Raw genomic sequence first — 24,943 nt, 5'->3', positions numbered from 1 at the left:
TCATAACCTCAAAAGTGGCCTGAACAGTAATGAGCGTGGTGTATTACCTTGGGGCATATTGAGATTCTAGGAGCCTAGAACATGGTGGATTTCTCTTCTGAGCTCCTTTTCCGCTTTAGTTTGCACCAGCGAACCACAGCTCTGCCTGTATTTACTGCGTTGTCGCTTGTGATGTTGCTTCATTCTCTTGTCTAGACTGTATTCCTTGAGGGCAGTTAGCACCTGCTTTCACTTGTGTGTATCTTTGCTCCCAGCACTGGCAGGGTTAGGATATCTGTCTGCCAATCAGAATAATACAGGAACTGATACGGTTGCCAGTATTGAAAAGCAGAAATTATTTTCTGAACAATTCTAGGAGCTTGGCCCTCCACTGAATCCTCTAAGGTAGATGTTAATACCCCCGCCTTCTTACAAAAGAGGAACTAAAATCAGAAAGGTTATGTAATTTGCCAAAGCACGCTCAGCTCTCAAGCGGTAGAGCTTGGCAGCAGTGCCATGCACATGTTTCAGAAGTAAGCCTGGCCTTCTGTTCTCCCCAGGCTCGTGCGGCCTCCCTGCCTTCCTCCTCTCCGTCTCTCACCTTTCTGTCCCACCTGCAAACCTGCCTCTCAGTTCAGTTCAGTCGCTCAGTCGTGTCCCAGTCTTTGCGACCCCATGAACTGCAGCACGCCAGGCCTCCCTGTCCATCACCAACTCCCAGAGTCCACCCAAACCCACGTGCATCGAGTCGGTTATGCCATCCAGCCATCTCATCCTCTGTTGGCCCTTCTCCTCCTGCCCTCAATCTTTCCCAGCATCAGGGTCAAACCTGTCTCCATCTAGCTCCAAACCTGCCCCTTAAGGCAGCTTTCCCAGAGAACAGGCTGCCTTCGACATAATGGAGAATTCACCCTTCTTATCCTCAGTTCCTTTTCAGTCCAGTTGTTTGATCTCGCTTCTCCCCTTAAATTATAAACTGTGGATCTCATCTAAGATGTCCTACAAAGGTGCGCTCAGCCTTGAACAGTCTTTAGTTTTGTAGATTGAGGTAGAAATGCTTTTGAAGGACCCCTCCCCCCCCCCCCCCCCGCCACTCTTGGGTTTGGAGTATGAATTGCTAGGTAGGCTACCAAAAAAACCCTCAAATATTTGCCCACCTGCCGGGAGCCGGCATATTGCATATTGAGTGCATATTGCATATTGAGTGCAGCACTTTTCAGGATCTGGAATAGCTCAACTGGAATTCTATCACTGCCGGTAGCCAGCGTGAGGAACTCCGCCCATGACAAAGGTCATGAGGAAGGAGGCTCGGCATACGCAAAGGCGGGATCAAGCCTCAGGAGTCTCCCTGGAAATTCTCGAGCAATCTACCCCCAAAACCAGAGTCTGCCTACTTTCTGCTTTGTGCTGTCACCTACACCTCTGACTTTACGGGGGGCTGTCCCCCACTACCTCTCTCTGCAAAAAGAGTTAGCTTACAGCTCCAGTTAATAATTCTTGGGTGTGACAGTGTTTCAACCTACAAACTCCTTTGGAAGTCCTCTAGCCTGCCTGAATAGGTTTTTTCCGGCAACATGTGATTGTTCAGAGCCTCCCAACTGTGAGAGGCAGGAGATGTTCTAAACTGTCTAAACACAGATTCCTTTGAGTAGTTAAAAGATTGATTAGAAATTGTATTGGTGAAGGGTTTTTCACTTGTTGGGCCAATGTTTGCTGCTAAGTCTCCATATCCCTTACCTACTGTGTCCTTGGCGGTGTATTGATTGATATAATGGGTGTATAGAAATGTAAGCAGTCGCCTCAATGTTTATAATCTTGGACCCTTGAGTTAATTCTTTTCTTGATTGAGCCCACCTCACCTTTGCCCTATAGGAATGCAACTTTCTCCAATGCTTTTTGGAGGCTGGCGCCTGACTTTAAAATAATCACCTTTAGAGAAAAATAAGTTTCTTAAAATGTTAACAGGCTTCCTGGCCAGAAGATGATGTAAATCACCTAAACTTTTGCATATGATAAGTTTGAAAGCCTGACTTCGATAAGGATCAGGAACTGCTGTCTTTGCATGCCTCTACCCCTTCCCCCATTATCCTCTATGCACAACTTAAGGTATAAAACTGCTTTGGAAAATAAAGTACCTCCTTTTTGTTCACCGGAATTTGGTGTCCCCATGTCGTTCTTTCTTTCACCTTCTAGCTAAATTTTTCCTCTGAGGCAGGGAAGCTTGTCAAGCCTACTAATTTTGCCTGGGCTTCTAAGATCCGACCGGGGAGGCCTTAGTGTCTCCTCTCCTTCGGGAGAACGGGAGGACGCCTGCGGCCTTCGTAGGTGACATTAATTCCCTGCTTTGGAATTTTATTCAGTCTCTTTTCTTCAGTGAATTTTCCTACTGAGCTATCCTTATTTCAGCCTCTTTTCTTCACTGAATTTTACTGAGCTATCCTCATTCTATTACTCTTTATATCCTTAATTAACGTTTAATTAAGCAATTGTTTCCTGATCTTCGCCTACGCCGTCTCTCCTTCGAATACCCTGGTTCAGCCGGGGCTGGTCCCCGGCAGGTGGCGCCCGAAACAGGGACTTTCGAAGGTAAGCTCCCCAAAGCAATCAGAGCCATCAGCCCTATTGCTCCCCGTTCTCGGAACAACTGGGTGACCAGCCCTCTTGTTCCCCCACGGAGCAGTTTGGGTGACCAGCCCTACTGCTCCTCCCTTGGAACAGTTTGGGTCACCAGCCTACTGTTCCTCCCCCGGAACAATCTGGGTCACCAGCCCTATTGTTCTTCCAGTGTTCGGGACGGCTAGGACCCCACTCAAGGGTGCCGCGGACCCCCCTGTAGGATAGACAGGGCGAGAGGAGTGGGAAGTGTTGAAAGTGTTAAAGAGTTAGACTTAGAGAAAGAAAACGGTTTTCTGAAGTTAAAAGGCCAAAGAAGAGCCTGATCTTTTAAAAAGCTAAAAGCTTTATCTTCTATTATATTTAATTTTCTGACATGGGTAACACTGAATCAAATGAAAGACAGCTCTTTATAGGAGTAATTTTACAGTTATTAAATAAAAGAGGAATCAAAGTTAAAAAATCTACCATTCAATCATTTTTTTCCTTTGTACAAGAGCATTGTCCCTGGTTTCCAGATGAAGGCTCTGTTAACTTAGATGTCTGGGAGAAAGTAGGAAAACAGCTAAAAACTTACCATGCCGAACATGGCTCAGAAAAGGTGCCTAATGACACCTTTTCCTTATGGAATATCATTAGAGATGTCTTAGACCCTGCCCCGGATTCAGAAAAAGTACATCTTAAAAGGGATAGTGAAGAAAATGCTGTAGCTAAACCTGCCCCTGAATCTAAAAGAGTAACCGTTAAAGAGGAAAATGAGGCTGAAACTGTAGTTAAACCTGAGGAAAATGAGAAAAACGAAGACCCGCCTGACTATCGGCAACTAAGAAAAATGTTAGCAGCCATGACTACTCAGGAACAACTTAAAGACAGGGATGAGAAAGGAGATCAGTCTTCCCCAAAAGGAAAAGAGAATTTAGATGAGATAACAGCTAAATATCACTCCGATGAAGATTGGCATCTCTTAAACAAAGACGCCCCAAAAAGCCTAAGAGAAACTTCCCCTATCAGGCCATCTGCTCCAAGGAGCCTAAGGGAAATTTCTCCTATCAGGCCATATGCCCCTAGGAATTCACAGGACACCTTCCCAGTTAATCCATTTGTAACCTCTGAATACCAAACAGTCCAAAGAGCTCCAGAGTACAGAGCAGGAAATACGGAACCTATGTCTTTGCCACCACCTCCCATACCAAGCCAAGCAGGTCCCATACCGAAGGACATGAAATGCAGGCCACAAGATATTAAACCCATAACACTTCCGCCACCTCCTTATCGAAGTGGGAATGCTCCACTATCGATTCCACGGAGACAGAGACGGGTCTTTTCTGCCCCTGGCGACAAATTCGATCCCCAACTCCAGGCTTGTTTCCCTTTAATTTTTGACAATGATGAAGACGAACAAAAGGCTCTCGGCTGGGAGCCCGTTTCTTTTCAATTGGTAAAAGAACTTAAAAATGCATGTGTCTCGTATGGGCCTAAAGCCCCATACACGATGCAGCTGGTAGAAAATTTAGCAGGTCAATGGTTAACACCTCGAGAATGGAAAACAATTGCTAGGGCCTGCCTGTCTGGAGGACATTTCATACTCTGGAAATCTGAATATGATGATCTCGCTCGCATGTGTGCTCTTAGCAACCAGGAGGGAGAGCTTCAATATATCACTGAAACTATGCTACTTGGACAAGTTGACTACCCCTCGCTTAATGAACAGATGAAATTAGATAAAATTGCTATACGACAGGTAGCTAATTGTGCTTTTACTGCCTGGCGTTCATTGCCCGATGGTAATGCATCAGGTACTGCTCTATCTAATATTAAACAAAAGTCAGAAGAGCCATTTGAAGACTTTGTCTCACGGCTTTCAGAAGCTGTCCAGAGAATAATTTCTGATTCTGAGGCAGCCAAATTATTGACTAAACAATTGGCCTTTGAAAATGCTAATTCTACCTGCCAGGCTATTTTACGCCCTATAAGAAGATCTGGAACTTTAATTGATTATATAAAGCAGTGTGCAGATGTAGGACCGTCAATGCTACAGGGTGTTGCTATAGCTGCAGCAATGAAAGGGAATTCCTATCAGCAAGCAGTCCAATCCTTTTTTACTAATAAGAATAAACCAACACAAGGCGATCCCAATAACCAAAATAGGAATGCATTGCCTAGAACTTGTTTTTCCTGTGGTCAGGTGGGACACATTTCTCGTGCCTGCCCTCAAAGACCACCTAGTTCTTATCCGCCTAACCCTACCCAACCAGTCGTGTCTGCTCTGCAAAATCCTGCCCCCCAGCCCACGTATCCTAGGTCTCTCTGTCCTCGCTGCCAGAGAGGATATCATTGGGCAAGGGACTGTAGGTCAAGATTTCATAGAAATGGAGTCTTTTTAGGCCCCGACCAGCAGTCGGGAAACGGGTTGAGGGGCCAGCCCCAGGCCCCGACAACGATTGGGGCAGCCTCACTGAACCCATTCATTCCCTTCGTCCCGTCGCAGAGCTCATCAGAGCAACCCCAGGCAGTGCAGGACTGGACCTCAGTTCCACCACCTCAACAATATTAACTCCAGATAGCCCCACTATTAAAATCCCTACAGGAGTTAAAGGCCCATTACCAACTGGCTTGGTAGGAATTATATTAGGCAGAAGTTCCTTAGCTATGCAAGGTCTTACAATTATTCCTGGAGTAATTGACTCAGATTATACAGGAGAAATTCAGATAATGATTTCACCCCCAACTAAAACTTTCCAAATACATCAGGGACAGAGAATAGCCCAACTTTTACTTTTGCCTTATCATACTGCAATTGGGCAAACAGCCACCCAAAAGGAAAGGCAGGACAAAGGATTTGGATCTAGTGACATGGCTTTTTGGGTAACAGAAATTACTAAGAAGCGTCCTATGAAATCTATTTTCGTTAGTGGCAAGTCTATTGAAGGACTATTAGATACAGGAGCAGACGTTTCTTGTATTTCTGGGAAAGACTGGCCCAGTTCCTGGCCCACACATACTACTGAAAATGATTTGGTGGGCATAGGAAGAGCTCCTGCAGTAGCTAAAAGTGCAAAAATTTTAGACTGGCAATTTGAGAATACCCGTGGAACATTCCAACCATATGTGATTCCTTCGCTCCCCTTTTCCCTGTGGGGGAGAGATGTGCTGTCTCAAGTGGGCATGTTACTTTTTAGCCCTGATGATAAAGTAACTTTTCAAATGCTACAAATGGGCTATGACCCTTCAAAAGGGTTAGGTAAACAGCAGACAGGAATAACTGAGCTGATTTGCCCTGCTCCTCGAAAGTTCCGTGCTGGATTAGGGTATCCAAATTTTTGATGGAGGCCATTGTTTTTGCTGCCGACCCCATTACTTGGAAATCTCAGGACCCAGTGTGGGTAGAACAATGGCCTCTGACTAAAGAAAAACTACTGGCAGCCAAAGCGTTAATTTCTGAACAACTAGAATTGGGACATATTGAGCCCTCCAATAGCCCCTGGAATACTCCTATTTTTGTCATTAAGAAAAAATCTGGTAAATGGAGACTTTTACAGGATTTAAGAGCCATTAATGCCACCATGGAGGACATGGGGGCCCTACAACCTGGACTCCCTTCCCCTGTAGCCGTCCCAGAGGGATATAATATAATCGTAATTGATTTACAAGATTGTTTTTTCACCATCCCCTTAAATGCTGAGGATAAAAAGCGATTTGCCTTTAGTTTACCAGCAGAAAATTTTAAACAGCCTCATTTAAGGTTTCAATGGAAAGTGTTGCCCCAGGGAATGAAAAATAGCCCTACTCTATGTCAAAAATTTGTTAATGCTGCTTTAGAAGATGTTAGAGCTAAATATGAACAGGTCTATATGATTCACTATATGGATGATATTTTAATAGCTCACCCTGATAGAGCTCATTTACAAACTGTCCTCCAGGATTTGACCCTGGCATTAACAGACAGAGGCTTAAAAATTGCCCCAGAGAAAATTCAAGTCAATCCGCCCATAACTTACTTAGGACGGGTTATCAATTCAGAAACTGTGACTCATGCCCCATTAAAATTGAGAAAAGATCACCTTGTTACTTTAAATGATTATCAAAAACTTTTAGGCGACATTAATTGGATCAGACCTTATTTAAAATTAACCACTGCTGAATTAAAACCTCTTTTTAACATTTTACGCGGGGATCCTGATCCAACTTCTAAGAGACAATTAACTGCTGAGGCTCAGGAGGCCTTAGAGAAAGTGGAAGCAGCTTTATCTGATAGCTATGTAAAAAGAGTTAATTTACAAGCAAACTGGCAATTCCTTTGCCTAGCTACTCCAACTGCACCTACGGGAGTTTTATGGCAAAGCGGCCCCCTAGAATGGGTCCATCTCCCCACCCAAGCTAAAAAGGTAGTAGCTTCTTATCCAGGACTGATAGCTACGTTGATATTGAAAGGAAGAAAGCGGAGCATTGAACTATTTGGCAAAGAGCCAGCAGAGATTGTAATTCCATATAATAAGGAACAACTTGATGCTCTTCTAATGTTTGATGAGGATTGGCAGATTGCCATAGGAAATTATTATGGTCAATTTTTGCATCATTTACCCTCACATGTTTTGCTGAATTTTATGTCCAAACATCCAGTTACTTTTCCCGTCAGATGCAAACAGTCTCCTATCCCAAATGCTCAGATAGCCTTTACTGATGGGTCAGCAAACGGTAAAGCCTCCATAGTTACTAAAGATCACCAAAAGGTTTTACAAACACAGGAAACTTCAGCTCAAAGAGCTGAAATAACAGCAGTCATAGAGGCTTTTGCTATGTTTGCAGATGAGGAATTTAACCTTTATTCTGATTCTCAGTATATTGTCAGGTTGTTTCCACACATTGAAACTGCGGTTTTGCCTGAAAATAAAACTACCATATTTCATTTGTTAACTAAATTACAGCAACAAATTTGGAAAAGAAATAAAATATTTTTCATTGGACACATTCGGGCTCATTCCAGATTGCCCGGCCCTTTAAATGCCTTTAATGATTTGGCTGACTTGTTAACCAGAAATACAGTGGCTACTGTGATTGAGGAGGCCAGAGCCTCTCACTCACTTCATCATCAAAATGCTACTGCTTTAAGATATCAATTCCAAATTCCCAGAGAGACTGCTCGAGAGATAGTGCGTTCTTGCTTACACTGCCCCACTGTTTATAATAGTCTACCTATGGGAGTTAATCCTCGCGGTCTTAAGCCCAATGCACTCTGGCAGATGGATGTAACTCATATCTCTTCATTTGGAAAATTGTCTTTTGTTCATGTAACTATAGATACTTTTTCTCACGTTATTATTGCAACTGCTCGTACCGGAGAGGCAGTTAAAGATGTGATACAACATCTCTTTACTTGTTTTTCATATTTGGGCCTACCAAAAGCTTTGAAAACTGACAATGCTCCTGCTTATACTTCTAAGTCTTTTCAGGAATTTTGTATGAAGTTTCAAATTAAACATAATACAGGCATCCCTTATAATCCCCAGGGACAAGCCATTGTGGAAAGAGCACACCAAACATTAAAAATCCAAATTCAAAAATTAAAAGAAGGGGAGTTTAAGTATAGCTCTCCCCATCAAATCTTGCAACATGCTCTTTTTGTAATAAATATTTTAAATGCTGATTCGGCCGGAACTACTGCAATGCTTCGCCATTGGTGCCCGGAGCAGCTGAATGCAAAACCATTAGTTAAATGGAAGGACCTCCTTTCCGGACAATGGAAAGGTCCCGACCCATTGTTAACCAGCGGTCGAGGATATGCTTGCATTTTTCCACAGGACGCAGATTCTCCAATTTGGGTTCCCGACAGATTGATTCGCCATGTCTCAGCCCCTCGGATACCGGATTCCCCGGCTGCCGCGACCCCGAAAAAGGAAGGGACCTCCTCTGCCTTCACTCCCCGCGCCAGCACGGGAAACGCCGCCGGAGTCGGGACAACTGACAACGGAGATCCCGGATGAACAAGGAACAGATCCGCCCACCAAGCAGATGTCTCAACTTCACATACAAGATATTGCTCCCCCCGATCCTTTGCCTCACAAAAGGGTGTCAGGCCGCCTGACTCAGGCGACCCAGAATGCCTCCATACCTACTTGGGGACAAATAAAAACACTCTGCCACCAGGCACGGGGAATAGCTTCCTTACAGGGATCTCCAGCTTCTCCTGAGAAAACGTTTATTGCCATGCTTGCTTTGCTTTCCTGTCAGGTAAGCGCCTCTCCTATTCCAACCAAATATTGGGCGTATCTCCCAGATCCTCCAACTTTCCAAGTTGTTACTTGGGATAATGAGCCTATACGGGTCAACACAGACCAACCTCAGCTCTTGGGAGGATCCTATACTTCTTACACTAGAGATAAATATCCTATTAACTTCAATTATACCTTCAGGGGATTAACAGGTGATTTCCCTGTTTGCTTTAACTTCCCCAATGACCCTAGAAGCTTTATTACCCCCGCCAAAGAAGGATGTGTTGGGGCCTCTAAAAAAATAATTATAACAGATTCCTGGTCTTTACATCATCGGTCAGCTTGGGTATTATTGGCTCGTATGCCCGGGATTCTTGACCCCTATGTAACCCTGCATTTCAAATCTCCACCTAAATATCCGAATTGTTATAAGGTTGCTCCTTCAGACAAAGTATGGAACACCATAGACAGTCATACAGGATATCCAACTTGGACATCTTGTACTTATGATTCAAGGATTGATTATAGGATACCAGGAGGTAGAGATTATACTATTCAGGACTGGAGCAACCCGAATCCAGGTGAGGATCCATTAGCCAATAATACATTTGAGGGCAGATTTGAGAATTGGGATAGGATTCCTCTTCCTTGGCCAATACATGCCACTAGAAGGCATCGTAATCAATTTGTTCCTCCTATGCTGTCTTATACGACTAAGAAACAGACCTATTGGCAACCTGAAATTTGGAAAGCCCTTGCTGCTACTGCTCCTGTTTCCTTATACCGCCCAGATAGCAATTCTACTTATTCTGTTTTAGCTTGTCTGCCCTCCCCTTATGTTTTTCTTTTTACTAATGACTCCAAGAGACTTAATGTACGCATGAATTATTCAGGTGGACCTAATATAGTAACCTGTGAACAATGTATGCTTTCATCTTGTTTGACCCCTCAATATAATGTTTGCTCTTTTGTGGTGTTACAACGCCCACCCTATCTCATGATACCTGTGACAGTGACTAGCCACTGGTATGACAATTACGGCCTCGCCGTGTTACAACAACTACAAGATTTAATGCGACAACGGCGATTTGTGGGCTTACTTATTTTAGGAATATCAGCTTTGATAGCAGCAATTACTTCTGTTACTGCAGCAGCGATATCATTGACTCAACAAGTGCATACTGCCCAATATGTTAATGCTATGTCTAAAAATGTCTCTTTAACTCTAGCAACACAGGAGGTTATAGATAGAAAATTGGAGATGAGAGTAGACGCCTTAGAAGAGGCAATAATGCATATTGGGACTGAGTTACAGGCTTTAAAAGTGAAAATGGCTCTGTCTTGCCACGCTGATTACCGGTGGATATGCGTGACATCTTTAAAGGTAAACGAGACAGATTATGAATGGGAAAAAATCAAAAATCATATCTCAGGTGTTTGGAACAGCTCTGACATTGGCCTGGACTTAGGGAAACTTCATAATCAAATACAGACCCTGGAACACTCTCAACTGGATTTTACTGCCGCTGGAGCAGCTAATGACTTTTTTCACACTTTCTCTAACTTCATTTCAGGAAAAAACATTCTGTCTAATATCCTTGGATACATCGCTGCTGGTGCTTTAATTTTGCTTCTCATAATCGTTCTTCCTTGTATTGTCAGGATTCTTCGGCAGAATATTCAGAAGCTCGCGACTGAGCTGCATCTGGCTGTTTTAAGAAATAAAAAAGGGGGAGATGCCGGGAGCCGGCATATTGCATATTGAGTGCATATTGCATATTGAGTGCAGCACTTTTCAGGATCTGGAATAGCTCAACTGGAATTCTATCACTGCCGGTAGCCAGCGTGAGGAACTCCGCCCATGACAAAGGTCATGAGGAAGGAGGCTCGGCATACGCAAAGGCGGGATCAAGCCTCAGGAGTCTCCCTGGAAATTCTCGAGCAATCTACCCCCAAAACCAGAGTCTGCCTACTTTCTGCTTTGTGCTGTCACCTACACCTCTGACTTTACGGGGGGCTGTCCCCCACTACCTCTCTCTGCAAAAAGAGTTAGCTTACAGCTCCAGTTAATAATTCTTGGGTGTGACAGTGTTTCAACCTACAAACTCCTTTGGAAGTCCTCTAGCCTGCCTGAATAGGTTTTTTCCGGCAACATGTGATTGTTCAGAGCCTCCCAACTGTGAGAGGCAGGAGATGTTCTAAACTGTCTAAACACAGATTCCTTTGAGTAGTTAAAAGATTGATTAGAAATTGTATTGGTGAAGGGTTTTTCACTTGTTGGGCCAATGTTTGCTGCTAAGTCTCCATATCCCTTACCTACTGTGTCCTTGGCGGTGTATTGATTGATATAATGGGTGTATAGAAATGTAAGCAGTCGCCTCAATGTTTATAATCTTGGACCCTTGAGTTAATTCTTTTCTTGATTGAGCCCACCTCACCTTTGCCCTATAGGAATGCAACTTTCTCCAATGCTTTTTGGAGGCTGGCGCCTGACTTTAAAATAATCACCTTTAGAGAAAAATAAGTTTCTTAAAATGTTAACAGGCTTCCTGGCCAGAAGATGATGTAAATCACCTAAACTTTTGCATATGATAAGTTTGAAAGCCTGACTTCGATAAGGATCAGGAACTGCTGTCTTTGCATGCCTCTACCCCTTCCCCCATTATCCTCTATGCACAACTTAAGGTATAAAACTGCTTTGGAAAATAAAGTACCTCCTTTTTGTTCACCGGAATTTGGTGTCCCCATGTCGTTCTTTCTTTCACCTTCTAGCTAAATTTTTCCTCTGAGGCAGGGAAGCTTGTCAAGCCTACTAATTTTGCCTGGGCTTCTAAGATCCGACCGGGGAGGCCTTAGTGTCTCCTCTCCTTCGGGAGAACGGGAGGACGCCTGCGGCCTTCGTAGGTGACATTAATTCCCTGCTTTGGAATTTTATTCAGTCTCTTTTCTTCAGTGAATTTTCCTACTGAGCTATCCTTATTTCAGCCTCTTTTCTTCACTGAATTTTACTGAGCTATCCTCATTCTATTACTCTTTATATCCTTAATTAACGTTTAATTAAGCAATTGTTTCCTGATCTTCGCCTACGCCGTCTCTCCTTCGAATACCCTGGTTCAGCCGGGGCTGGTCCCCGGCACCCACCTGTTCACGTCTGCCCGTATATTGCGCTTTTCTGCCTGGTGCTGTGGAGAAATTGGCAGCACTCCTCTGGCTGCCCTTCACTCATGCTCTTGTTCCATCGCTTATTGAAAGATAGCTTTCCAGAAATTCTCCTCACCCGCCCCGCCCCGCAATCAGGTTTTCGTTCTCTGTCAAATCAGCAGCAGCACACAAACGTGGTACAATTTTCCTCATCTCAGAAAAAGCCAGATCCAGCCACCACCCCAGTTCTCCACTCGTCTTTACAGAAGAATTTCCCGAGAGGTGTCTGAACTCACCACCCACAGTTACCTCTCCACATCTTCTCAGGAGCCTATTCCAGTCACACTTCTCACCCTTAGCACTTCACGGAAGATACCCGGGTCAGGGTCACCTGTGACTTCGGCTTTGTTAACCCCAGTGTCACTTGGTGCTTTGCTCCCTGAAGCGTACTGTCAGCGCCCTCCTCAAAACATGGTTTTGGCCTGCCTGCCGGGCTCCAGGTGTTCCTCCTCACGTGCTGGCAGTCCTTCCTTTCTCTCTCCCTTTGCTGATTTCTTCTCATTGCCCCGAACTCCAGGGACTCTGTCCTTAGGCCTCGTCTTTATAGACACTCCTTCGGGCTTTAGATGCCTCCTAAATTCATGTCTCTAGCCGAGACATCACCCCAAGTCTTCAGACTCAGATGGCCACTCAACCATATTCTCAGAATTTCCACATGGGTATTTAATAAACTTTGCTGGCACAAAACCAAAATCCTGACACACACACACACCAGCCGTCTCCTCCCACCTCAGTTGATGGTAGCTCCATCCTTCACATTGCTTCAGTTCAGTCGCTCAGTCGTGTCCAACTCTTTGCGACCCCATAGACTGCAGCACGCCAGGCCTCCCTGTCCATCACCAACTCCCGGAGCTTTACTCAAACTCATGTCCATCGAGTCAGTGATGCCATCCAGCCATCTCATCCTCTGTCGTCCCCTTCTCCTCCTGCCTTCAATCTTTCCCAGCATCAGGGTCTTTTACAGTGAGTTGCCTCTCCGCATCAGGTGGCCAAAGTACTGGAGTTTAAGCTTCAACATCAGTCCTTCCAATGAACACCCAGGACTGATCTCCATTAGGATTGACTGGTTTGATATCTTTGCTGTCCAAGGGACTCTCAAGACTCTACTCCAACACCACAGTTCAAAAGCATCATTTCTTCGGTGCTCAGCTTTTTTTATAGTCCAACTCTCATATCCATACATGACTACTGAAAAACCATACCTTTGACTAGACGGACCTTTGTTGGCAAAATAATGTCTCTGCTTTTATTATTAATATGCTGTCTAGGTAGGACTTCCCTGTTGGCTCAGCCGTTAAAGCATCTGCCTACAATGCGGGAGACCCGGGTTCAGTCCCTGGGTTGGGAAGATCCCCTGGAGAAGGAAGTGGCAAGCCACTCCAATACTTTTGCCTGGAAAATCCCATGGACGGAGAAACCTGGTGGGCTACAGTCCACGCGATCCCAAAGAGTTGGACACGACTGAGAGACTTCACTTTGACTTTTTCACTTTCAGGTTGGTCATAACTTTTCTTCCAAGGAACAAGCATCTTTTAATTTCATGGCTGCAGTCACCATCTGCAGTGATTTTGGAGCCCCCAAAATAAAGTCTCTCACTGTTGCCACTGTTTCCCCATCTATTTGCCATGAAGCGATGGGACCGGATGCCATGGTCTTAGTTTTCTGAATGTTGAGTTTTAAGCCAACTTTTTCACTCTCTTACTCTTTTATCAAGAGGCTCTTTAGTTCTTCTTCACTTTCTGCCATAAGGGTGATGTCATCTGCATATCTGAGGTTATTGATATTTCTCCTGGCAGTCTTGATTCCAGCTTGTGCTTCTTCCAGCCCAGCGTTTCTCATGATGTACTCTGCATAGAAGTTAAATAAGCAGGGTGACAATATACAGCCTTGATGTACTCCTTACCCGATTTGGAACCAGTCTGTTGTTCCATGTCCAGTTCTAACTGTTGCTTCTTGACCTGCGTACAGATTTCTTGGGTTTTAAAACCAGGGAGTTACAGCTGACAACTGCAAAGTCCCAGGCTTTTTTTAAATTCCAAGGTTTACTAATGTTTTTGAATTTGTAGAAGTTAATTTTTTTAAGACCTTTTGTCCCTCTCCCCCTACTGCCTGACTCAGGCACAGCAGCTCCTACTTTGGAGCACAGTTTATTGAAAGTTAAACATTCTCCTGCCATCTGTTATTGTTGTTCAGTCGCCCAGTCACTTCTGACTCTTTGAGACCCCGTGGACTGCAGCACAGCAGGCCTCCCATCCCTCACCAGCTCCTGCAGTTTGCCCAGATTCATGGCCAGTGCATTGGTGATGCCATCCAACCATCTCATGCAGTGTTTCCCCGCTTCTGCCCTCAGTCTTTCCCAGCATCAGCGTCTGTTCACATCAGGTGACCAAAATATTGGAGCTTCAGTTTCACCATTAGGCCTTACAGTGAGTATTCAGGGTTGATTTCCTTTAAAATTGACTGGTTTGATCTCCTTGCTGTCCAAAGGACTGTCAAGAGTCTTCTCCAGCACCACAGTTCGAAGGTATCGATTCTTCAGCGCTCAGCTTCTTTATGTTCCACCTCTGACAACTGCATGTGACCGCTGGGAAGACTGTAGCCTTCCCTGGATGGGCCTTGTTGGCAAGGTGATGTCTTTGCTTTTAATTACACTGTCTAGGTTTGTAGTAGCTTTCCTGCCAAAAAGTGATTGCCTTCTGGTTCCATGACTGCTGCAGTCACCACACTGATTTTAGAGCCCAAGGAAAAGAAATCTGCCACTGCTTCTACCTTTTCCCCCTTGATTTGCCAAGAGGTGATGGGACCAGATGCCATGATCTTAGTTTTTTAAATGTTGAGTTTTAAGCTGGCTTTTCACTCTCCTTCCTCACCCTCATCAAGTAGTTCTTGAGCTCCTCTTCACTTTCTGCCATTAGAGTGGTGTCATCCGTTTATCTGAGATTATTGATGTTTCTCCTGCCGACCTTGACACCGGCTCATAACTTGTCCTGCCCGGCATTTCTCATGATGTGCTCAGCATATAAGTTAAATAAACAGGGTGACAACAAACAGCCTTTTCATACTGCTTTCTGTATCCTGAACCAGTCCATTGTTCCATGTCCAGTTCTAATTGTTGCTTCTTGACCTGTATACAGGTTTCTCAGGAGGCAGGTAAGGTGGTCTGGTATTCCCATCTCTTTAACAGTTTTCCACAGTTTGTTATGATTGACACAGTCAAAGGCTTTAACGTAGTCGATTAAACAGAGATAGATGTTTTTCTGGAATTCCCTTGCTTTCTGTATGATCCAGTGAATGTTGGCAAATTGATCTCTGGTTCCTCTGCGTTTTTTTAACCCAGCAGTTACACTCCTGGGCATTTACCCCTGAGAAATGGAGACTTACGTTCACATAGAAATTTATCCACAACTGTTCATTTCAGCTTTATTCATAATGCCTCAAACGTGGAAACAGTCTTCTAGTGGTTGAATGGCTTAACTGTGGTGCATCGGACCGGGGAACACTACTGGGCAATAAGAAGAAATTTGTTGAGGCGTCTAACGTGGCTGAGTCTCCAGAGAGTTACGCTGAATGAACTGCCCTCTCCCACCCCCACCCCCCCCCCCCGCCAAGTTATAGAAGAGATGATTACATAATACAACTTTTGTTTAATGACAGGCTTATGGAAATGTAACAGGTCAGTGATTCATTGCCGGGGGGTGAAGGAGGGGGTGGCAGGCCTGCAGGGCCTGACTGGGACTGTAGAGAAGCAGGTCCTGTGATGATGGACGCGATGCTCTGCACTCTCGGCCGACCCTGCGGTCCCGTGGACTACACAGTCCATGGGGTTCTGCAGGCCAGAATACTGGAGTGGGTAGCCGTTCCCTTCTCCAGGGGATCTTTCGAACCCAGGTCTCCCGCATTGCAGACAGATTCTTTACCAGCTGAGCCACAAGGCAAGCCATACCTTGACTATGTCGGGGTTAATATTAATGTACTGTTGTGCTGTAGTTTTGTACATTGGTACCACTGAGGGAAGTCAAGTAAAGGACAGGTGGGAGCTCAGTATTATTTTTATAAATGCGTGGGATTCTACAGTTATTTCCAAATGAAAGGTGTGAACTTAAAGAGCAGCAGTCTATGAGCATACGCAGCAACATGAATGAATCTCAGAAGCATTTTGTGGAGCAGGAGAAGCTAGGCCCACGATGTGTGGTCTCATGGTATTTGTATGGAGTCTGTCAGAGGCACATCTGCAGTGATAGAAAGCCAGTCAGTTGCTGGGGCTAGGGAGAGGGCGCTGACTGCAGAGAAGCACTAGAGAACTTTCTTAATGGAAATGTTCTGTTTTGACTGTGGTAGTGGTTATACAATTTTATCAAAACTCATCAAACTATACACTTAAAATTGGTGAATTTATTATAATGAATATACCTCATTAAATCTCACAAAAAAGAGTGAAGAAGTGAAGTGAAGTCGCTCAGTCGTGTCCGACTCTTTGTGACCCCATGAACTGTAACCTTCCAGGTTCCTCTGTCCAGGGGATTTTCCAGGCAAGGATACTGGAGTGGGTTGCCATGTCCTTCTCCAGGAGATCTTCCGGACCCAGAGATCGAACCCAGGTCTCCTGCATTGCAGGCTTTACCGTCTGAGCCACCAGGGCAGTCCCCAAAAAGGGTGGGGGTGGGTGTTAAGCAAGCAAAAGCTTGCTGGAGCTAATACCTGCAACTGGAAATTCTCGGCAGTCTAGTGGTTAGGACGCCCCTTGTCACTGCTGAGGGCAGAGGTTCTGGGCTGCTGAGATCCTGCGCGCTGTCAGGACGACGCGGCCAAAAGTGTCTTCAAGAGTCTGTTCACCTCCTCTTAGTCACCACAAGGTGGCGTTAGCCAAGCATTCCTGACATTTCACAAAATGGAGTCTCTAGTTGGAAAGTGTTCATTTGCAGAAATGACTTTCCTTTTTTTAATGATCTTCACCAGCTTGGTGATTTGATAAAATACAGCTTTCATCTTCACCTTCACTTTCATTTTCTTCATACATTTTCTTCCTGTACTGAGGGTTGATATCTTCAGCTTTATTTAATTTGGGGTGGTTTTTGCCAGCCAGTAATAAACTCCAGGGCATTTCTTGTAATTACTGAGTGAACCTTAAGGGTTTTTGCTTTCTTTAGCAGTTTATAAGAGAATTAGCTGGCCTAGAATGTAGTTTGAATTTTGCCAAGTACTCTTTGGACTGGCGAGAGCCTTCCCCCTCCTCACAGCCACAGGAGAAGCTTGCAGGACTTGTGGTCTCTGCCTTGTTTTGTCTGCCTAAATGCAAAAGGGCTTCAAGGACTAGGGGGTGGCAGCGGCTTAGCATTCGTTGTAGGACAATGCCACAAACAGAGGGGTACGTTTATTTCTTAATGGCTCGATGTAGGTCGTCATGTTCAGCTTTTTAAGGTACATTCAAAATAAACCACATTTTTGCATTATTCTAATGCTCAGTTTTTGCTCTTTTCTTAAATCATTCCTAACCATGGATTGAATTGCTATATGCGGAGGCCTGGACCAGATATGCTGGGAGACGTAAAATATATGTAAAGTATAGGGTTCCATTCTGTTACATGTTCTGTATCAACTTGACTGGGCCCAGATACTTGGTCAAATGTTTTTCTGAGTGTTTCAGCGAGAGTGGTTTTGAATGAGTTTAGCATTTTAATTGATAGATTAACAGAGGAATACAATTATTATATGATATAATTTATATGTGGACTCTTAAAAATACACCAAAATACTGAACAAAAGAAAAAAAGAAGCAGAGTTACAGAGAACAAACATGGTTACGGGGGTCGGGGGGCAGGGGGCCATGGGGGGAGGGGCGGTCTGCTGGGCGTAAGATGGGCTAAGGGAGGCAACACGGGGACTATAGCCAATGTTTTGTAATAACTGTAAATGCAAAGTAAGCCTTAAAATTGTATTAGAATATTTGAGGGGATTCTCTGGTGGCCCAGTGGTTAAGACTTAAGGCTTTCACTGCTGAGGACCTGGATTCAGCCCTTGGTTCGGGAACTAAGATCCAACAAGCTGCACAATGTGGCCAGAAAATATAATTTTTTTTTAAATTGTTAAAAAATTTTTAATTATGTTTCAAAAAATAAGATAGACTGAGTAAAGCATATTGCGCTTTCTAACATGGGTGACCTTATCCCATCGATTGAAGATACGAATAGAACAAAAAACTGGCCCTCCTTCAAATAAGAGGAAGTCCCCCTCTCAGGCTGGGATATTGATTTCTTTTTCTTGCCTTTGGACTTGAAGTAACAACTCTTCCTGGGTCTCGAGCGCTGACATTGGAACTGGGGCTGCATCGGTGGCTCTCCAGCTTGCCAGTTGCGGACCTTGGGAGTTGTTATCCCCATAATCACACGAGCCAGTTCCCCATAGTCACGTGAGCCGATTCTGTGTACTAAATCCCTTTTCACACGTGTGTGTATGTAGGTACACACCGTTGGTTCTGTTTCTCTGGAGAGCCCTGACTAATACACACGCCCTTAAGGAGTTAGGATGTAAAGAGAAGAAAGCAGCACAGAGGAGAGGCCTGAGAAGATCCCCGAGTGAGCAGAATAGTGTTTGGAACGTGGGCCCTGGGCCAGACCTGGGGCCAGTCCTGGCTCCACTCACCAGCTCCTGATCATGGGCCCGTCACTTGATCGCTGAGCCTCATTTGTCTCATCTTTAAAAATGAAGATCCAGTGGAGTCGTTAATACAAAGCATTTAATACAGTGCCTGGCAGTAATAAATAGTGGCTTTGAAGATGAGTATAAATTTAAACAGAAAACTTTGTGAGCAAAGCACCCTTTTTGCAAATACATTTTTGTGGGGCGGCTGCTCTGTTGGAAGGAGGGCGGGAAGCCGGCCCCCCTTACCATTGTCGTCTCCCAGCAGCCCCTGGCGGCGCTCCAGGGCCCCGTGGCTCTAGCGAGACCGACTGTCACAGACTGTAAGTGCCCGGAAGATGTGTTCAGAGCGCAGGTCTCTGCTGTTTGTTAGTGCCCAGATTTCACCTTGTTTTAAGATACAGTGTGCTTTCTCTTGTTTCCTACACTGCTGTACATAGCTGCCCTGCTGTGGATGGGTTGTTTGTGTTCCCCCAGAACTCATAGCAGAGGCCCTAATCCCCAGTGTGATGATACTTGAACTTGGGGCCTTTGAGAGGGAATTAGGGTTAGATTAGGTCATGAGGGCAGGGCCTGTGTGATGGGCTTCTGCCCTTATAGAGAGAAGGAAAGACCTGAGATCTCCTTGCAGCATGTGAAGGTAGAGCAGGATGCAGCTGTCTGTCCTCACTTAGACACCAAACCAGAGCTGCTGACACCTGGATCTTGGACTTCAGCCTCCAGAACCATGAGAAGTAAATGTTTGTTGTGTTAGCCGCCTAGTCTTTTTTTTTTTTTTTTTTTTTACAGTGGCTCAGACTAAAATGCGTGATCGACACCAGCGTCTCGCTTCGGCCACCGCAGTCGCTTTCTAGCTGGTTTCCCTAGATGTCATCTGACGAGTCTTCCTTTGTAAGCCAGTGGTGGTCTTCTCAAAAATAAAATGTCATCCACCTGATGAATTTTTGTTAGCTTCTCATTGCTCTTAGGATAAGATCAAAACTTAGAAGTCTTTCTTGCCTCCCTGGAGCCTGCGCCGTCTCATCCCGTCTCAGGTCAGCCCCTGCACAGTGGGCGTCTCTCGGTCCTCACAGAGCTCTGTGCTCTCCCACCCAGGCCTCTGCACATGTTCCTTCAGCTTATGATGCCCCTTCTCCTTGCCCTTCACTCCTAGTCATCAAGCCTCAGCTTAAGTTCCTTTATGGAGGCCTTCCTGGCCACTTAGACTAGTGTAAATCTCTGCTGCAGGCTCCCTCGCTGTGTTTTATTAGGAATATTTTGTTTCTCTTCTTGCTCACTGCACGCTGGTTTCTATGAGGGCAAAGGCTGTGTGTGTTTATTCAGCGCCATTTCACCAGCCCCCAGTGCCGTCGCTGGCCTATCATCGTTGCTAGTGCTGTGTGTTGGGTCTTGAGTGGCTGTGTTTCTCAGGAAGACTGTGTCAGTAATACACGAGTTTGTATCCAGTATTGCAATTTATAGTTCCAACTAAGTAGAATGATTTATCTTGCATTTTTAATGATTCTTTTTTTCCCCTTCTTGTGAACTTTTTAAATTTCAGGCCTGCCGTGGGGCTCAGACAGCTGCAGCCGCAGCACCCCGAATCAAGAAATTTGCCATCTATCGATGGGACCCGGACAAGACTGGAGACAAACCTCACATGCAAACTTATGAGATTGATTTGAATAAGTGAGTATCTCTGTGAAAGCTAGATATTTGATAAATGAAGGTGAGCTCTTGGTCTGATTCAGGGACACATTTTTCCCATCCTTGGAAGGTTTTAAAACTGAGCGTATCCAGTGGCTCTGGAATTTATCATCTGTTTTTAAAACAAGAATGACATAGATACCTGAATCAAAAAGATAGTACCAGGAGAGAGGCTCAAGAGGAAGGGGACATGTGTATACCCATGGCTAACCCATGCAGATGTAGGGCAGAAACCAACACAACATTGTAATTCTCCTTCAATCCAAATTAAATTAAAAAAAAAAATCTGGGGTTTTAGATTAAAAAACAATAATACCAAGAAGAACAGCTTTTATGAAATTCCTTTTCTTCTTCCAAATCAAAGTGTAACAGTTTCTAGAATACTTCCATCTCAAAGCATAACAGTAGAGATGGTTTTATGCATAGATCTGAAATCATTAACACATTAACAGTTTAAAAATCCTCAGTGTTTTTATGTTAATTTATGAATGTGGGCCTGTGTATTCTACAATAACGATGAACATCATAAACTTATCCAGAATGGTGGTGGGCCAAGATAGGGATGGAGTTAAAATATTAAAAGTGATCCATTCCTATCTGTTAGCTTTCTGTTTCTGTAGTAATAATTGCTACAGATTTAGTGGCTTAAAACAACATATTTATTCTCTTGGAGTTCTGTAGGTTAGCAGTTCAGTAAAGGTCTCATGACTAATCTCAGGGTGTCCGCAGGCTGCATTCCTTCTGGAGACGAGAGCATCTTTTCTGTCCCTTCACGTTGTTGGCAGAAGCCAGCTGAGGGCCAGTCCCAGCGTTCAGAGGCCAGCGCAGCCCTTGGCTCACAGTCCACATCTCCAGAGCAGCAGCAGCCGAGTCCCTCGAGTTACATCTCTGAACTGCTCTTCCGTCATCTTTAAAGGCGCTCCGCAGAGAGCCGAGAGGAAAGAGTCTAGCGAGCTGGGCTCTAGCTTCCCACTACCGGCTACCTCTGCCTCCCCAGTAACACCAGCCCTGCTCTGTTTTGTGATCTGTTTTATTTATAAATGAGTATTTCCTTTGAACAAAAGCTTCCATGGCACCAAAAAAAATGTTTGAAAACTACCAATATTCTAAATGCTTTTTTTAAATTCTGTCAACCCATAAACTCTTTTAATAGAGTTAATTGATATATGATCTTCTTAGACAAAACTATCAGATGTTTAGCAACTGAAAATTATTAATAAAATCCAAATAAAGGAAAATTGTATAGAGCACACTTTCTGACCGTAATACAATAAAACTAAAAATTCATATTAAGAGCAAAAAACCATAATTACTTGGAAATTAAAAAGCACTCTTTTAAATAAGTACTTGATTAAGGAATAATAAAAATGTTACCACTTAAAAAATAAAAACTTTGCAAATTAAAACTGCAGAATGTGATTAAAACTGGAAGAGTTAAATTTATAACATTTTTAATGATAAAAAAAATTAAAGATCAATTGCATTTACTTCCAGTAATGGCAGAATAGCTTTCATTAGATTGAAAGTGAAATTGAAAGTCGCTCAGTCGTGTCCGACTCTTTGCAACTGCATAGACGTAGCCCGCCAGGCTCCTCTGTCCATGGGATTTTTCAGGCAAGAACACTGGAGTGGGTTGCCATTTCCTTCTCCAGGAGGTCTTTCTGACCCAGGTATCGAACCCGAGTCTCCTGCATTGCAGGCAGACTCTTTACCATCTGAGCGACCAGGGAAGCCCTAACCCTTCCACAAATCATAACTGTACACTCTGGTTTGTAGAATAAGAGGGAACGGGGCTTCCCTGGGGGTCTGCTGGTTAAGGATCTGCCTGCCGACACGGGGGGCACAGGTTTGATCCCTGGTTCAGGAGGAGCCTGCTTGCTGCAAGTGCTGACCCCGTGTGCCTGGAGCCCGTGCCCCACAGCAGGGGAGCCCCTGAGCGAGAAGCCATGCGCTGCAGCCAAGACCCAGCACAGGCAAGACACATAAATCTTCAAAAAAAGGCAGCAGCAGCAGTGACCAGAGGCGCAAGAGAGTAACCAAAGCAGGCAGACACAGAGAGAGTTGGCAGTTGGGGATATAGAATGTTACTTGCAAAAATAAACTCTCTTTGCATGTTCTTTAACTGAGGGTAAGCCCCCATTGATGTGGGAGTACAAGGGCTAAAACTCAATTAAAAAAACCACAGTCTTACTGTGGTCAGTAGCTTACATAACTAGAGTATGCATTTGGAAGCCAGCACAGTAACCAGAAAATGAGGGGGAAATCCTGGAACGAGGTACAGAGGGGGAGTCCCAAATTCTGTTTATGAACTGCCCAGATCTTGAGATCGGTCACACTGATTGTTGCCTTAACAGCAACACTCACCGCTTTCTGAAGCACAGTGCAGTGCAGCGCTACTGCCTCGTGGTGTGCACACGGCCCAGCATACGAGCCAGAATCACCCACACACAGAAGCAGTGGTGTGCACACGGCCCAGCATACGAGCCAGAATCACCCCCACACAGAAGCAGTGGTGTGCACACGGCCCAGCATACAAGCCAGAATCACCCACACACAGAAGCAGCGCAGCACGGGACACACTCGAGTGAAAAGACTCAACGGAGACCAGCCTTGAAGCAACCCGCTTGTGGGAACCAGCAGAAAGGAGTTTAAGCAATTGTAATTGTGTTCTTAGATAAAGGAAGATACACTCATAGTAGGATAGGAAGTCTCAGCAGAGAGTTTGAAACTTAAAGAACCAACGGAAAATCTGGAACTGAAAAGTACAGTATCGGAAGCGGAGAATTCACTGGGTGGGCTTAGTTTAAGAGCAGGTCGAAACTGACAGTGGGGAACGCTGGTGAACCTGGAAGTAACTAGAAATTAAAAAAAAAAAAACTAGAAATTGTCTGTTCTTAAGACAAAAAGGAAAGAGAGTTTTTAAAAAAGCATTTCATTGATCCACGGAACAGTATTAGAAGCTCTAACACACGTGTAATTGGAGTCCCAGAAGTGCAGTGGAAAAATAGGCAAAAAATAATATTCGAAGAGGTAATGGCCAAGAATTACTCAAGCTTGTGAAAAGCATAATTTACATACTCAAGAATCTTAATGAATCCCAAGCAGGGTAATACATAGAAAACCACCAAGCACATCATCGTCAAGTTACTGAGGATAAAAATACAGAGAAAGTCTTGAAAGCCATGAGAAAACACACATTGCATGCAGAGATGTGAATGATTGTTTACTAATCAGAAATTACAGAAGCTGAAACACAATGGAATGACTTCTGGATTACTAAAAGGAAAGCTCTGTGAACTGGAATTCTGTATTCAGCAAAAAGATCCTTCAAGATGAAGATGAAATTAAGACATTTTCAGATAACAAAAAGGGAAAGAATAGCCAGAGACCTGTGCCACATGGAAGAGGAAGTTTTTCAAGCTGAAGAAAAATAATACCTTGTGGAATCTCACTTGTTAGGAAAATAATGAAAAGCGCCAGATATGATAAATGTAACCCCTTCTCCTCTTCACCGTTAAAGCAGATGATGCTTAAAGCGGTCCAGCGTGTCGCCTGCAGTGTGACTCACGTGTGCTGCGGGTGGTCGCTGGCGCCTCGTTTCTGGCGGCATGGGGTCTTCTGCAGCCACCGTGGGCAGTGGGCTTCTCATTCCAGTGGCTTCTCTTGCTGCAGAGCTCGGGCTCTGGGTGCACAGGCGTCAGTAGCTGTGGCTCCTGGGCCCTGTAGACAGGCTCTAGGGTTGTGGCACTCGGGCTCAGTTGTTCCACAGCAGGTGGGATCTTCCCAGACTGGGAACTGATCCCACATCCCCTGCACTGGCAGGCGGATTCTTAGCGCTAAACTACCAGGGAAGTCCTGAGAACTGACAACCATCGTAAGAGCTGAGAGCAAGCTCACCTATAAAGTTGCAAGGTGGTTACCTGAAGTGATACAGTATTAACTTTAAATCCATTGAGAAGTTAAGGACATATAATTCTGGAGTAACTGCTTCAAAGCTGAGAAAGGAGTATGACAAGGCTGTTTATTGTCACTCTGTTTATTTAACTTATATGCAGAGTACATCATGCAGAATGCCAGGCTTGGTGAATCACAAGTTGGAATCAAGATTGGCAGGAGAAATATCAACAACCTTAGATATGCAGGTGATACCACTCTAGTGGCAGAAAGCGAAGAAGAACTAAAGGGCCTCTTGATGAGGGTGAAAAAGTGAGGTGAAAGAGGAGAGTGGTAAAGCTGGCTTAAAACTCTGCATTCAGAAAAGTAAGGTCATGGCATCTGGTCCCATCACTTCAAGTAGAAGGGGGAAAAGTGGATGCAGTGACAGATTTTAATTTTCTTGGGCTCCAAAATCAATTCAGACGGTGACTGCAGCCACAAAATTAAAAGCGTATTAAAAAGCAGACTTTGCCGACAAAGGTCTGTAGAGTCAAAGCTATGGCTTCCCAGGTGGCGCTAGTGGTAAAGAACCCGCCTGCCAGTGCAGGAGACCCGAGAGACCTGGGTTCGATCCCTGGGTCAGGAAGATCCCCTGGAGGAGGGCATGGCAACCCACTGCAGTATTCTTGCGTGGAGAATCCCATGGCCAGAGGAGCCTGGTGGGCTGTGGTGGGCTGTGGTCC

At 44.6% G+C, this 24,943-nt stretch overlaps 1 protein-coding gene and 1 long non-coding RNA gene across 5 annotated transcripts in view; both read left to right on the top strand.

Annotated features, from left to right (window-relative positions):
* Nucleotides 1-24,943, top strand: part of SDHB (succinate dehydrogenase complex iron sulfur subunit B) — a 39,772-nt gene that overhangs the window by 1,682 nt on the left and 13,147 nt on the right. For 2 of the 4 annotated variants that reach the window (XM_086324949.1, XM_086324969.1), the window contains exon 2: nt 20,179-20,306. In XM_086324949.1, the coding sequence (XP_086181075.1) occupies nt 20,179-20,306 (128 nt within the window). Of the gene's footprint in view, nt 1-14,189; nt 14,385-14,489; nt 14,630-19,427; nt 19,673-20,178; nt 20,307-24,943 lie in introns of those variants that run through there. The other 2 variants (XM_086324961.1, XM_086324955.1) reach the window with 2 other exon arrangements.
* Nucleotides 8,388-11,535, top strand: LOC147377231 (uncharacterized). The gene is made up of 2 exons (XR_015136341.1): nt 8,388-8,820; nt 10,464-11,535. It is a non-coding gene; the product is annotated as an uncharacterized LOC147377231 (long non-coding RNA).

The sequence above is a fragment of the Bos grunniens genome, chromosome 2, assembly GCF_055505025.1.
Source record: "Bos grunniens cultivar Pamir isolate PY7600 chromosome 2, Bosgru_T2T1.0, whole genome shotgun sequence".
In the NCBI taxonomy this organism is placed as follows: domain Eukaryota; kingdom Metazoa; phylum Chordata; class Mammalia; order Artiodactyla; family Bovidae; genus Bos; species Bos grunniens.
This window is presented reverse-complemented; position numbering and strand designations above follow the sequence as displayed.